We start from the raw sequence: 15,574 nt of genomic DNA on the forward strand, positions 1-15,574 counted from the left end.
TAAACCAGTCAAACCACTGTATGACATCCCCTTCAAAATGTATAGCCGCAATTTCCACCATAAATGCGTCCGTGGTTTTATGGTACCGAAAATATCGCTCTGCGCGCGAGATCCAACCAATCAGGTCTCCTTCCCATCTAGGGAAGTCCACCCTCATGCGTGGATAGTTGGGGTTGGTCATAGAGCCTCCCCTCTCTTGGAAGTCATCTCTTCGGGCTTAGTGCGATTGGGCAGAGCTCTCTCCTTGATATGATTTCTTCGGGCTTGGTGGTTGGCCCAATTTGAGTTCGGTAAAGAGCGTCTGAATCTTATCCTCCATTCGCACCTCGAAGGCTTCGAATTTAGTAATGATTGCCTCCTCAAATGCCATAGTATATGTCTCCAAATCTGTGATGTTAAGATCTCTCTTTTGTTGTCGGGTTAAAGGCATGTATAGGTTGAGAGAAGTGATGGTCGAAAGGGTTGGTGGATTGGTGGATGTAGGCTACGGTTTAGGCTTGTTTTGTGGTTGTTTTTGGTGTAGTTTGAGGGTATGGTTTGGTGGAGTTTTAGGGCTGCGATGATAGTGGATGAAGGTTAGGGAAAAAAGTTTTAGATCTATGGTAGATGACAGCAAAGGTTTGATAAAAATCAGTGGAAGTTGCTGCAGGTATGTGTTGTCTTGTAAGAGCAGAATTGTCGTCGAAAAAAAAACGGTTTCTCGATGAAATTTTCAAAAAAAACCGAGAGATTTAAGGAGGGAATTTACAACAAAATCTCAGTTTATATGACAGCAAGGATGACCAATTTAATCAAGAAAATTTCGGCAGTATAACGACAAGGAAATTGGTGCAAGTTGCGATAGCAGAATTCTCGTCGAAAAATTTTAGCGGTTTGCGATGAAAATTTGCAGCAACACAAGAACGGTTTTAGAGATGAATTCCTTAATAGATCAATCTTAGATGGAAGCCAAGATGATCTATGAAATGTATAAGAAATTTCGTTCAAAATGGATTGTAAATAGATTGGTTAAGGCAACAATATGCGGCTGCAATTTTCTGCGGCACAGATTTTCAAGTATAGCAGATTGGACGTAAAAGATCAGTAGTTTATATTGAGAATTTTTCGACGAAACCAAAGAGAAATCCGCTGTTAGGAAATGTCAAAGTTGTCATAAAAAATTTTGTAGGGATTTGGACAGAAAAAACACAGTAGCAAGATCAAACAGATTGTGCTATGCGGTTGGAATTCTGCAATGTATCTTTCGTCGTAGAAATGAAAACTTTGTGACAAAAAGTTTATACAGTAATATAGGAACAATTTTTTTTTTTTTCGAATAAGGATAACTAAATTGCAGCAGCAATAAGGTAGGAAACCAGAACCTGTTGCAATTCACGAGGAGATCAAAGGATGATCCGCGATGGTGGAGATGACGGCGGAATTCGGCAACGATCTTTTAAGCAATTATGGGAATTTCTTTGGGCGACTGTGGAGGGTTGATGGATGGATGTGGAAGGGCAATGAGACGCCAAGAATACTGCTCTGATACCAGGTGATAGAACCCTTGCAGATTCTAAATTTGGGGTTGATCTCTTTAGAGGATCGGCCTCCTTGGAACTCTTTAGGGGTTGCTCCCTCCAAGTTGCTGCTCAAAGTCTGCAGAAAAGATTCATCTATTGCTTATCAAAAGAGAAGGAATATATGGCTATTTATAGGGCTTCTAAACCCTAACTCCTAGTAGGACTTCTACTCAAGACTTCTACTTCTAACTAACTCCTAATATGACTCCTACTCAAGACTCATATTCCTTTACAACTCATAATTCTTCTCTAAGAAACAACCTCCTAACCCTAGCCGGCCTCTTCACCTCTTTAATAGGGGTCGGCTTACATAGGTTTTACATGAATGCCCCTCTCTATTAGGACTCTCCTAGCTAGAGTCCTAACAAAGTACTTTGGCGGAGTTATCTCAGCTTCCTCCTTGCGACGAACTCTGTGTTCTCAGGTAGGAACTGAGTTCTCAACTCCAGCTTCAAGTCCTCCCTTGTGTCCACTCGACACCAATCTTGTTGGATCTCCTCCCAACAGGTTCGCCACCAAAGTTTTGCATTCCCATTCGGATATATAGTTGTTATTAAAACTTTGGTATCTTCATAATCGAGCCTTGTAGCTCGAAAGTACTGTTCTATGTCAAACAAGAAATTCTCGAGCTCCTTTGTGTCCCTAGCACCTCCATAGCAATGAGGCTCAGGTGCCCTCAAGTTTTGTGGCGACGCAATGTGAGTGTTGCTCCCTCCCGCATTTAGTGCCCTTGTGAGCATTGTCACTCTAGAAGTGAGTTCTACCACGACTTCGTGCAGATGTTGCATAGTGTCTTTAGTGTCTTCCGTCAATCGATCGACTTGGGACTCGACCTTGTCGATTCGAGATTTCGCTTCTTGCGAGCTCTCCACCCCAAGAAGCCTTCTTTGGCCTTAGTAGAGTTCTTCCAAGCTAGCTTTAAGAACATCCAGGCAGATTTCCGCTGCCGTGAGTCTCTCCTCGTGGCTCGTTTTCCCGGTTGGCGCTCCAAATTGCGCCTCTTCCGCTCGCAGAGAGTAGTCAACTTCTCGCTCGTCATGTTCGCTACCACACTCCTCCAGAGCGGCTCCAACAACATGAGAGCGAGTTTGCACTTGCAGCCCACCTACGACTGCTTGGGGCAATGGTCAAGCTTGCCCCGTCTTACTCGATTTGTCACGATGCTTTGACATGGCGAGATTGCGATGTTTCTTCGTTGTTTGCTCGAATTGCTTGCCCGCTATGATACCACAATGTCACGGACTTAGCTGGAATTGCCTAAGTCGTGAGACACCCTTACGACAAAGTCACGAACTTAGCTGGAGTTGCCTAAGTCGTGAAGCACCCTTGCGCCAACTCCTCGGACTTAGCTGGGATTGCCTAAGTCATGAGGTACCCTTACGACATATACGTCCGCAAAGGGTCAGCCTAGTTGCAACCTCGTACAAGTCCCGAAGGACCTATAAAACAAAATGTTGATTAGTTTGAAAACGAGCGACGGACAAGTCCCGACGTCTCGCGAAGAGGGAAGCTTTACAAGCAATTCAGCGAGCACCTTGAGAGCAAGAGAGAAAAGAGAGGAAGGAGAAAACAAGGACTTTAGAGGGTTAAACGAACAGTTGCAAGTCCGCAAACAACTGCTCACCGGGTGTCGGGCACGAAGACAAGTTCCCGTCAAGTTAACGTGTGAACTTATGAAGATTGTTCAACGCCCGACACTACCCCGAAGCCCATCCCCTCTGGTGCCACCCGAGGGGTTCCAGAGTGCTGAGATGGCTGACGTTTTGCGTGAGGCTGCGGTCTGCAGAAAACAAGCTGTGACACGCGAAAACGGAGCCATTTTGGAGCAGTTTGGCCCGACACGATGAGCGATCGCACTACAGCGCTGCGAACTGTCATTGCTTACATTTTTCAAGTAAAAACACAAAACCAAGGCAAAACATGCACCATGTATCTGTACAAGCATGCAAAAGCAACGAACGGTTTGTTGAACAAAGTTGTTGCGGGTGCGCAATGATCGTTCATGACAGTCTGGTAGCGGGCGGTCCACGTACCAGTCTGTTGTGCCTATATATCAAACATTACAATACCGAATGATACCGCCCGGTATACCGTTGATCTAGCCCCATATCGAACGATACGAGGTTGTATCTAGCAGTAGCGGTCGATATTTCGACCGTTACCGACCTATTCGGTAACAGTCGATTTCGATCGTCGCCGCCCGCCACTAGGCGGTATCAGTCTAGCTGCAACGAGGGAAGAAGAAGCGTCGAGGGAGAAGAGGGAGAAGGCGCTCGAAGAATAGGGAGAATCGGGAGAACCTCGATGCTTTCCGATCCGGCGCCACCCGCCCTCGACGATCCCAATCCAGGAGGTAACGAAAAGGCGACAGCTCGACTTCTTCTTTGCCAAAGGTCAGAGATGTCTGCGACCTTCAATGTCTTCGTCGAATGCCATAGATGAGGAGAAGACACATTCTTCTCCTCGTCTAACTCAACAAGGAGAAGAAAAGGAGGTGACATCATGGAGGCAATGTACGCCTCCTTTTTTATATTATTTTTATATTTTATATAATAATTTTTATATTTTAATATATACGTACCGAGCGATACACTCGTACCATACTGTATCGAAGAAAGCTCAATATGCCAGTACGGTACAAAATTACGAACCTTGCTCTCTCTATATATATATAATATAAAAATTAATATATAAAAAAATAAAAAATATATATATATATATTATTAAAAATATTTTTAAAAAAAAGGCGTACACGGCCTCGACGGCATGGCCTCCTCCTCTTCTCCTCGTCGCCTTGTTTGCGGCATTCGACGAAGAAGGCGGCGAAGACGTCGATGGCCGCAAACGAGGCGATGAAGGAGACCACCTCTTCCACTACTCTAGCCGCCTCCTACCCTTATCCCCGTGCCTCCAGATCCTCATCTTTACAACTCTCCTTGTCGTTACCTCTTGGATTGGGATCGTCGAGGGAGGGCGACGACGAATGAGATCGAGAAAGGGCATGGAAACAAGTTCGCGTCGAGGTTCTCCCAATTCTCCCTCTTCATCAAACGCCCTCTCCTTCTTCCTTCTTCGACACTTCTCCCTCAACCTTTCTGCAGCCAAGTCGTATCGGGCGGATCGCCCGGTAGCGGGCAGTACAATTCGAAATCGCAAACCTTCCTTCACATGACTATAGATCCTTGTGGTATATCCAGCATAAATGAAAGCTCAAATCAATGAGTGTCTCGTTGTGGTACTAGCCATACAGAGGTTACATACTAGAGCACCTGGGTACACAATAGATTTCCATCATCAAAGGTCATGGACATCTCTGTTTCCTTGAGTCACTCACTTATTGACAAGAAGAGAAAGAGAGAGAACCTATTTAACAAACCATTTAACTCTCTTCTTATATCTTTAGGATTTCAAAGAAAACGCAAAAAATAAATAAGAGCATGAGGTTCCTGCCACCATAATGTTTAGAGAGGTTCAAAAGCCTTAACCTATGTTTCTGCATTTCCCCTTAAAATTTATCAAGACGGAAACCCAAGTATAGCTAAGTCACAAGTTCTTGAATTAAGTTAATTAACCAAGAACATGGTGTCTGCATCCTTAAAATATGGTGATGATCTAATGACAACTGCAAATTACAATCTGTTATGACTTAAAGGACAACCTACGTTGTTGCACTAGTTTGCCTATCACTGAAAAATTATCTTGAATTAAGTTAATTAACCAAGAACATGGTGTCTGCATCATTAAAATATGGTGATGATCTAATGACAACTGCAAATTACAATCTGTTATGACTTAAAGGACAACCTACGTTGTTGCACTAGTTCGCCTATCACTGAAAAAGTATCCAACTCCCAAAGAGGTCTTAAGAAAATTAAGACACCAACTGTGCAACTTAGATGACACATTTCAAAGAATATAGTACCTTAATAATGTCATCAACCACCACTCTTTCATAAGCAATGACTGGTCCAGAGTCCAATTCTCGAACAGTATATGCAAGTGATACTCCTGTTTCAGCGATACCATCCTGTCCGGACAATGAACATATTGGTACATGCAAAAATAAATGACAGCCAAAATCACATAGGGGACTAGTTAACCTGCAATGCTCTTTGAACAGGAGCAGCACCACGATAAAGGGGTAGCAGACTTGGGTGTATATTAACAGTACCTAACAAGTAAAACAGAAATCCATGAACATGAAAGTCAAAGACATCTAATCTTTAAGCACCTACCTAATTAGATTTCAAGAAGCAAAGGTACAGTAGAGGAAAGTGAACTCAAGCTAATTCTTTCCTTTTCATGAATGATAACTTCTAAAACTTTTGGTAAAAGAAGAATCTGCAGTTTTATTTATACCTATTTTAGAAGAACAACAGAATAAAACAGAAGGAGAACCTTTTATCCATACAGCCAAAATGTGGTATTTCTATCCATGAACTCATGCACAAGTCAAATGCTTTACTCTTCAATCATACTACTTCAATATCAAACAATATACAAAACATGAAGTATATAATTATAGAATTTTAAAAACTCCCAATATTTCACATTCTTGCAATTCGCATGTATAGCCATGCAAAACAGGTTCTCATATAACTGCTATGTATGGATTTGAGCCATTAACAAATAAAATCAGATAGATACATTATACCAGAAATGCACCCTAGATCCTCAGGCAGCTACCTACCTAACATTCAATTCAGCAGATCAAAACAGAAGTACCAACTAATATATGGTTGTGGATAAGCATTTTTTAAAATACTGGTCATTATGGTGCATACCAACCAGTGTTTACCTCTCTCCTGTGTCAATTCCACCACTCCCAAATCAAAGCATAGTCCTCTGATCTGTCACACTACCTTAAATTATATGTCCTCCTCACTTCCCAGTTCTTATTTCTATTCTATTCTGCTTCGCCACTTTGCTTGCTACTACTGCTGCTTTGTAGCTATATCATTTGTCATTGTCTCTGCTACTGCTATATATAGAGAAAATATATATATTTGTTTGGATACTGCTATGTGCTGCTTCTATTGCTGCTACACTGTAATATCTATTGAAGCAATACTGCTTCCACTAATATGAAGGCATTTTGGCTTGTTGTTATATTACTTCAACTAATATTACTACTTTTATAATTACTTGAAAATGCATAGTTTCTGGTTCTCAAATACAACTTAAAGACAACAGGCACACGCTCATGGAAAAGAAAGGTATATAAATTCACACACCATTATAAATTCACCACTTTCTATCAATGTTAAGTAACAAGAGATAGATCAATTATTCAATTTCAAATTCATAAATTTAGAATAAACTTGCAGGCATCATGAATATCACTAGACATTGGAAATATTCTTAAGAATATAAACTGAAACTCCACCCAATTCGTGACTCAAACTATTTGCGTACCACATGGTGGAATCTCCAGAAATTTGTTAGGTAATATATTTCCGTATGCTGCAGTAACACAAAGTTCAGGATTTAGAGCCCTTAAATCAGACAAGAAAGTCTCCTGCAGGAACGACAAAACTGTAAAGGACCTTCCATGTATACTATTCTTTTGTCATATGTAAATGTATGCATTTGGATTTGACAGCAGATAATTCAAACAATGATAAAATATTAAAGCACCACTTTCTAATACAGACAATGAAACACATCTAAAATGTAAATAGGTAAATCCATGTATAAAAGAAGTCCATTTAATATCATAACTCTGAAGAATCATAATGGAATGACAATTTTATTTAATATGAAAGTGAAGGAAATTGGTGCTTGACTAAATTTATCTGCACATATTCAAAATGAAATTGGTGCATTCTCGTCAAACTTTAAATACAGTAAAATATTCCTATCTCAAATGCATGACTGTGAAAAGCACCGGATTTGATATCAACACTATGTTGATTTACTTATTTTTCAATAGTCAAACAAATGATTGAGATGATTGTGGATTAAAAATGACTAAAATGATAAACCAAGATGGCCAAATGGGTTTACCAAATATTCAAGAAAAATATTACAGAATGATATATTCAGTTAAAATGATCAGATAAAATCTTTTACTTCCCAGTTTATATCTATGATAAGATATACCTGGGCAAAAATGCCCCTTTCAGCAAACATGTCCATGGTCCAACACAGTTTCTAATAGATTTGCCAAAAGCCATGATAGTTAAGGATCAGACAGTCAAACCAAAAAGTATTTCAAAATAAGGCAATGTCACGTGCATTATGCACAGAAGCACAAACACATGTATCGAAGTCAGTCCTAGACTGAGATAGCCAGACATGCAAATGACATAGCATGGATATTCTTTGCAACAGAACACAAACAATCATTCCAATCAGCCAATACCTCCCCAGCTCGTTCAGGTGTGAGTATGCGGTCTTGAGGGAATCCTCTGTCTATGGCATGTTGCGCGACAGGGGACGGCATCAACTTCCTCCCTCTACCCCTTCCAGACGGTGGTTGGGTGACAATTGCTGCGAGCTAAAAAAAAGGTTGTTTATCAATGATATTATCAACTAAAAAAAACCACTTTGAACAAAATTACAAATCGGCACTAAAAGGGGCATCTCTGAGAAGTTCAGAATCAAGAACTTCTGAGATTGGATCAAACAAACAATATTCAATACCATATTCGAGCACTACAACCAAACTGCACTAACAATAACCAGCTAAAATACCAAATGTGGCTACTTGGAAAGTCTGAACACAAGGAAATCACTACAGAGGTAATATACATTAATAGGTCGGGACTTGTTCGGGATTATCAAATACCTGAAAGATCGAATTGGGAGCTTGAGACGAGTCGAGTAACGCATCAAGAACGGAAGCAGACACCTGCGCAGCAGTAGATGCCAGTCAAACGAGATGCAAGCTATAGAATCCAAAGAAAGAAAAAAGAAGGCGTGAGGGGGAGGAGACCTGTGGGGAGCCCAGGAAGACGAGGTTCCTCTTGGTGGTGGTGACGGTGAAGGCGGCGGCGGCCTCAAGAGCGCTACAACAGCAGCAGAAGCGGCGAAGAGTGAGCGGAGGAGGCAGCATATCGATTCGCGTTTCTCACTTCTCTTCTCGCCCGTTGTTTACCCGTCGGTCGGATCGGGGTTTTGTAGGGATGTAGAGTGTCATCGAATATGATTCTAAAAGCTTCTAAATTAGTGGTCGAAGGTACTATTCCTATTTCTGAAAGAATGTAAATATTTTTTTGACCATGTGTCTCATCTATTATTTGATTCGTAATATTTTGCTTATCACATGGGCATTTAACCTAAACCACTGGATTATATGCTATATGTAAATACGGCTATTGGGGATTGTTTGATAACAAACTCGATCTGGTCATCATCGTTACATCATTCATATCGATCGACATATCGGATACGGTATATTATCTGCTACATATTTACTATCCACTTCGGTGTACTTTTACAGGCTTGATACTGTATGTATTATATAATTGAACATAGCAATTGAATAGTACGATTCTTAATATATGTTGTATCACTTATATATTTTATTGACGGAGCTAAGAGAATATTTAGGTCAACAATTTGTCTCAAATTTCAAAATATTTAAGAAAAATCACTCTATGTTATTAAAATGTTTTAAACGACTAAAAAATCTTAAATTCATAAACGAAAATATACATGGAGATGTAGCAGAGAATATATATGAACTCTATTTGTACTTAGTCTGTTTTCTTTTAGTCTAACATGTTTTCTTTGATTATATTGGACTGGAATTTTCATTTGAGGAATACAACGTTGTTTTCTTTGTTTTGTTGGACCGATATTTCTTCAGTTATACTGAATTTAAGATAATTTTATCTCTTTTGAGATATCTGAATAAGTTTATATATTATTACATAAGTCATAGATTTCACGTTGCACATATTAATGTCATGTTATTTGATGTAACAGAAGTTTATTTTATTTTTCTGAAAAAAATAACCAAAATAATTTTGTCGTGTAAAAAAAAAAAGGTTTTGCATCATAACCCTAATTGTGAAATGAGAAGATCAACTTCCGATAATGTGAGATCTACAAGATTGAATGTACATTTTCTTAATATCTACTGATTCGATATGGTCTTAGAATTGGACTATATATCTCATTAGGCTAAACCCTCCTAACTTAATTAGAAATATAATTTTGGACATGTGCAGAGTATAATTGAATTGATTATGTCTTAAAAAGAATTTGATAAGCATATTATTATTAAGATTGGATTAAATAATTTGGATCAGTGATTCATACTAAATAAATTATTTTATTATGATTAAATAATTTTATTAGGTTCGTCGACTCGGTATTAAATATAATATTATTAGGGTCATTGACTCGATATTAAAAGACTTGAGTAATATGAAGTCTCTAATAAGCTAAACCTCACGAAGCACTACTACGTAAGAATTTGATTATAGAAAGATCAATACCTCCAAATTTAATCAAAACATGAGTAGTGTGTAAATACCCCAAATTTTATCAGGGAGTGAGTAAAACTACTTATAAGGGATTAATGGGTATATCATTAATTGGAATTTAAGGATTTATCAATCAACCCATGAGATTGGTTCATTACTCTCTCTCTCTCTCTCTCTCTCAAACTAGTAACTGGCTGAGAATTAAAAGACAATTCCGACCTTTTATCACCTGCACAACTGTTCTATCTAACCGTGTGAAGGGGAACAGCCCACCTCCCCCATGCTTTTGTATAAGAAGCACCTATAGCCAAACAGTGCATCAAAGGCCTATCAAAACAGCGCATGATGGATTTTAACCTCCATCAAATATATTCTTTGTCTGTTCCCCAACTCTCTCTCCTTGGAAAAGCAATTCTCATGTCACACGCATCTGTGACCTTGAAGTAAATCTGGATAGAGAAAGGTAGCCACATGAACTGGTGGTGCTCCCTTGCTCCAACATGATGACTTCTGGTTGGCTATCCATCTGAACCGCTTCTATTTATCAGATATGTGCTGGTCGTTGGCTTGGTAAGAGCACATAGCTCTTCTTCTTCTTCTTCTTCTCATATTCAACTGAGTCTGGTCTGATGATTGCTGTATTAGCAGGCTGTGAGGAGGTGATGAATGAAGGAGAGGACTTCAGATAAGGATTCTTCATGCTTGCTAGACTTAGCTTCCTGGTTGCTGCCTCCGTTGCAGCGTATGCAGTCAAGCAGGCTAACACATCCAGACCTCCTCGCCTGAAGCCATCAGGTAGTACGTGCATCACCTGTGTTTTGATGGCCTATCATGAGAACTAACAATCTTGGACAACTGCCATGAACTGTGAGTTCAGAGAAAGCTGAGGAGACCACAAAGCATGACTCAGAAGAAGGAGATTACGACGCTACCGATAGAAAGATTCATGTTAGTTAATTTCCTTCTTTTTCTTTCTTTGATAGCTTTCATCTTCTTTTTGATGGTAGCATACTGTTCTTGCTGTAGCAGCATGAGGAGGAGGAGGAAGAAGAAGAGGAAGAGAAGGTTAAAACGATCAGCAGCGTGATAAGCCCGGCGCCGATCGCTCTTCCTCTCCATGACCTGGAAGATGAAGAGATCCTGCCAGAATTCGAAGACCTTCTATCTGGAGAGGTTGAGCTGCCATTAACCAGTGACAAATTCGACGTCAAGGATCGATCCCAGTACGACATCGACATGGAAATCAATGCCTCCGAGCTGGAGAGGCTTCGCAGACTGGTGAAGGAGTTGGAGGAGCGAGAGGTGAAGCTGGAAGGCGAATTGCTGGAGTACTACGGCCTCAAGGAGCAAGAATCGGACGTGGTCGAGCTGCAGAAGCAGTTCAAGATCAAGACAGTAGAGATCGACATGCTCAACATCACCATCAACTCTCTGCAAGCCGAGAGGAAGAAGCTCCAAGACGAGGTCGCGCAGGGCGTCTCGGCAAAGAAGGAACTGGAGGTGGCGAGGAGCAAGATCAGGGAACTGCAGCGGCAGATTCAGCAGGCTGCAAGCCAGACCAAGGGGCAGCTGCTGCTGCTGAAGCAGCAGGTGACCAGCCTCCAGGCGAAGGAGGAGGAGGCTGCGAAGAAGGAGGTGGAAGTGGAGAAGAGGCTCAAGGCTGTGAAGGATTTGGAGGTGGAGGTTCTGGAACTGAGGAGGAAGAACAAGGAACTGCAACATGAGAAGAGGGAGCTGGTCGTGAAGCTGGATGCAGCTGAAGCCAAAGCGGCTGCTCTTTCCAACATGACAGAGGTATGTTGGATTCAATGCTGGTTTCAAAAGATTGCTCTTTGTGCTCCTTCTTGTGTTCATGAGATGGAAGAAACGTTGTGGCTGTAGGAGTGCCATGCCTGTGGCTATGCTTTATCCACAATCTATGTTTTGCTACGACAAACTTATCTTGGATTTGTCTTTTGTAAGTGGGTCCTGGAACTATTATTTATACTTTCTGCTATTGATAAAGTTCAAAATCTTTACAATGAGCAAATAATAATGCAGGTGGCTGGTGTTGAAAGGTTATGATTTGTTAGGTTTGAAAAGCATCTTTTTATTTCTTAATTAGAATCAGGCTTTTTGGAGGAAATATATACAAATATAAAAAATATTTCTATATAAATGAAAGAAATATTTGAAAATTAAAGATTGGATGCTCTATAAAATAATTTAGGCATGTCAAGTTTTGTGTAGGAGGAGGATTTATATATCTGATTTAGAGAGACTAAAAGAGAAAATTATTATTATTTTTTTTTTTATAAAATGGTGTATAGAAAGTTTGTGCTTGGATTCAGGTTATCTAGAAGTTTTTTTATTAAATGGAGTCATATTAAAATACGCCAAAAACAAATCTTACATAATTATTCATGTTTAATTGTTGATTCTCTTGATTGTTCTTTTGATCTCAAAGTTTTATGAGTTGATATCACACTAGTATTTCTCAAAAGAAAGATTTATCAGAAGCAGATTATTTCAAGTCATGATATCCTCCTCAAACTATGATCATGTTGCCTCTTGCATGTGCAGACCGAACTGGTGGCTCAGGCCAGGCAGGAGATTAATAATCTAAGGCATGCGAATGAAGATTTATCCAAGCAAGTAGAAGGCCTACAGATGAGCAGGTTCAGTGAAGTGGAGGAGTTGGTCTACCTGAGGTGGGTCAATGCATGCCTGAGGTACGAGCTCCGGAACCACCAAACACCTTCCGGCAAAGTCTCAGCTCGAGATCTCAACAAGAGCCTCAGCCCCAAGTCTCAGGAGAAAGCCAAGCGGCTGCTGATGGAGTACGCCGGATCGGAGCGCGGACAAGGCGACACTGACATGGAGAGCGTCTCTTCCATGCCTTCTTCTCCGGGAAGTGAAGACTTCGACAACGCCTCGGTGGACAGCTTCTCCAGTAGGCTCAGCTCCGTGAGCAAGAAGCAAGGTCTGATCCAGAAGCTGAGGAGGTGGGGGAAGAGCAAGGATGACGCTAGCGTCTCCTCCTCCCCGACGCGCTCGCTGGGCGACCGCTCCCCGATGAGGAGCAGCCAGAGATCGAGAGGGCCATTGGAGACGCTCATGCTCAGAAACGCCGGAGATGGCGTCGCCATCACCACCTACGGGAAGAAGGAGCAGGACCCGAATGAGTTCTTGGAGGAAGCCAATCTTCCGCGCATTAGGACGCAGGTCTCCTCGGATGAGCAGCTGAACAATGTCGCTGCGTCCTTCCACTTGATGTCAAAGTCGGTGGAGGGAGTGGCTGAAGAGAAGTATCCTGCGTTCAAAGATCGGCATAAGCTGGCAATGGAAAGAGAGAAGCAAATCAAGGAGAAAGCCGAGCAAGCTCGAGCAGAACGTTTCAGCCACAACTCGGCTCTGAATCCATGCACAGAGTCGAGGACGAAGGCAGCATTGCCTCCAAAGCTTGCCCTGATAAAGGAGAAGGTACCTGCAGCCACTGAACCAGGTGAGCAACCTAACGGCAGCAAAATCGATAGCTCAGTGGTGAGCAAGATGCAGCTTGCACAGATCGAGAAGAGGGCGCCGAGGGTGCCCCGACCGCCTCCGAAGCCATCATCTGGTGGTGGTGCTCCGAGCTCCACCAACAGTTCAAGTGGTGTGCCACCACCTCCACCGTTGCCACCACGTCCTGGCGGGCCGCCTCCTCCACCGCGGCCTCCTCCTCCCCCCGGTGGGCTATCGAAGACGCCCGGCGGCGACAAGGTCCATCGAGCACCTGAGCTGGTTGAGTTCTACCAGTCTCTCATGAAACGCGAGGCCAAGAAGGAGCCATCAACAGTTTTCGCCACTGCATCCAACGTAGCAGATGCCAGGAACAACATGCTGGGCGAGATCGCCAACCGATCAACGTTCCTGTTGGCTGTAAGCACATCGATTCCCTTCGCTACTCACATCATCTGTTGGACTCAATGACGAGATCTACTTGGTGCTGATGCAGGTGAAAGCTGATGTCGAGACACAGGGCGACTTTGTTGAATCCTTGGCCGCCGAGGTCAGAGCTGCAAGGTTCACCAACATCGAGGATCTTGTTGCGTTCGTCAACTGGCTAGATGAAGAACTCTCCTTCTTGGTAGGCAACAGCCACTGAGCTCAAATACCTGACGCTGTTCATCTTCTGTTGTCATGATCGATTGGATTCGCAGGTGGACGAGCGAGCCGTTCTGAAGCACTTCGACTGGCCAGAGAGCAAAGCTGATGCTCTGAGAGAAGCAGCTTTCGAGTACCAAGACCTGATGAAGTTGGAGAAACAGGTTTCGTCCTTCGAAGACGACCCCAAACTGCCCTGCGAGGCTGCTGTCAAGAAGATGTACTCTCTGCTCGAGAAGTAAGTACATCGGGGTATGCAGAGTGGTTTAGGTGATACTTTTGGGCCGCCTTCTCAGAGCTTGTGACCTTGATGTTGCAGAATGGAGCAAAGTGTGTATGCACTGCTGCGAACTCGAGACATGGCAATTGCTCGTTACAGGGAGTTCGGGATTCCAACTGATTGGCTGCTGGACTCTGGTGTGGTGGGCAAGGTAGTGAACCATATAAAGATTAATCTAACAACATACTTTGTGCTTCAATTATGATCTTGAAGAGCTGGAAATAAGAATAAGCTCAAAGACATACGGATGTTTTGGCAGATCAAACTGTCAACAGTTCAGCTGGCAAGGAAGTACATGAAGAGGGTTTCTTCAGAGCTTGATGCTCTCAGTGGCAGCGACAAAGAGCCAAACAGAGAGTTTTTGGTTCTGCAAGGTGTAAGATTTGCATTCCGGGTCCATCAGGTAAAGTTCTCATGCTTGTCTCATGATAAAAACGTCAACTAGAAGAGCTGATAATTCACAAGGTAAAACACACCTGTTTCTTTCATGTCATGACCCATTTTGTGTGAACTTGCAGTTTGCTGGAGGATTTGATGCAGAAAGCATGCGTGCTTTTGAAGAACTCAGAAGCAGGGTCAACAAGCAAACAGAAGTGGCTGAGAAGTCTGATGCTTGAGGGGAGTTTTACATGTCTCTACTTTGTTGACTTCTCGTGCTGTAATATTATTCTGGAGATAATGATCTGAACAATGTCAATGGTCACTAAGAAAAACAAACATGATATTAAGGTCTATTTGTTTATGTAAATCACCAGTTCAGTCAATACATACTACAAAAACCTTCACAAAAAAGGAATTATCTACAGGATTATACTTGTTGCAATTGCAATTAAAGAAACAGCCATAAGCTGATACTGTTACTGATTCACAGAAAAATCATCTATGGGGAAGTACAATGCCGAGAAGTGGTTCTTTGAGCTCAACTCCACCTTCAAGTCGAGGACATAAACAAGAACCATCACATAACTATCTCAGGTTCAAGTTGATCAATTAAGATAGGACGGTATAAACAATAAGCAAAAAGTTTTTATTTCTTGGTAGGATTTGAGGCTATCAAGATTTAAAATTTTAACTAGTTGAGATAATCAATATTATACCCAACCAATCTTCCATAAAACAAGTCCATATTATGACTGGAAACAAAGCACAAGGAATATAAATACTGAAAATTTATG

General features: G+C 41.8%; 2 protein-coding genes across 6 annotated transcripts in view; one reads left to right on the plus strand and one right to left on the minus strand.

Annotated features, from left to right (window-relative positions):
• The window catches only part of LOC135581712 (uncharacterized), a 47,378-nt gene extending 38,681 nt beyond the window's left edge, over positions 1–8,697 (minus strand). For 2 of the 3 annotated variants that reach the window (XM_065131761.1, XM_065131762.1), the window contains exons 1-6: positions 8,497–8,697; positions 8,350–8,412; positions 7,924–8,058; positions 6,975–7,077; positions 5,660–5,730; positions 5,482–5,586 (exon numbers count right to left, since the gene is read on the minus strand). In XM_065131761.1, the coding sequence (XP_064987833.1) occupies positions 5,482–5,586; positions 5,660–5,730; positions 6,975–7,077; positions 7,924–8,058; positions 8,350–8,412; positions 8,497–8,616 (597 nt within the window). In that variant the 5' untranslated portion in view covers positions 8,617–8,697. The remainder of the gene's footprint in view (positions 1–5,481; positions 5,587–5,659; positions 5,731–6,974; positions 7,078–7,923; positions 8,059–8,349; positions 8,413–8,496) is intronic. The other variant, XM_065131760.1, reaches the window with a different exon arrangement.
• A 1,728-nt stretch (positions 8,698–10,425) lies between these two features.
• On the plus strand, positions 10,426–15,133 carry LOC135628023 (protein CHUP1, chloroplastic-like). 3 transcript variants are annotated; one of them, XM_065134554.1, is made up of 10 exons: positions 10,426–10,564; positions 10,643–10,789; positions 10,872–10,942; positions 11,021–11,788; positions 12,557–13,894; positions 13,971–14,102; positions 14,176–14,357; positions 14,439–14,550; positions 14,659–14,802; positions 14,918–15,133. In XM_065134554.1, the coding sequence occupies exons 2-10, from the start codon at positions 10,693–10,695 to the stop codon at positions 15,014–15,016; spliced, it is 2,943 nt and encodes a 980-aa protein (XP_064990626.1). In that variant the 5' UTR covers positions 10,426–10,564; positions 10,643–10,692; the 3' UTR covers positions 15,017–15,133. The 3 variants fall into 3 exon arrangements, with proteins under 3 accessions (XP_064990626.1, XP_064990625.1, XP_064990627.1); XM_065134553.1 differs by lacking the exon at positions 10,426–10,564 and having other exon boundaries at positions 10,576–10,789; XM_065134555.1 differs by lacking the exon at positions 10,426–10,564 and having other exon boundaries at positions 10,576–10,789; positions 11,024–11,788.
• The last annotated feature ends 441 nt before the right edge of the window (positions 15,134–15,574 follow it).

Source organism: Musa acuminata, chromosome BXJ2-11 (assembly GCF_036884655.1).
Source record: "Musa acuminata AAA Group cultivar baxijiao chromosome BXJ2-11, Cavendish_Baxijiao_AAA, whole genome shotgun sequence".
Taxonomy (NCBI): Eukaryota; Viridiplantae; Streptophyta; class Magnoliopsida; order Zingiberales; family Musaceae; genus Musa; species Musa acuminata.

Coding starts and splice junctions, on each gene's coding strand:
- LOC135628023 (XM_065134554.1), top strand. CDS start 10,693: ATGCTTGCTAGACTTAGCTTCCTGGTTGCTGCCTCCGTTGCAGCGTAT. Junction 11,789..12,556: donor CTCTTTCCAACATGACAGAG/GTATGTTGGATT, acceptor TTGCATGTGCAG/ACCGAACTGGTGGCTCAGGC. Junction 14,803..14,917: donor TTGCATTCCGGGTCCATCAG/GTAAAGTTCTCA, acceptor GTGAACTTGCAG/TTTGCTGGAGGATTTGATGC.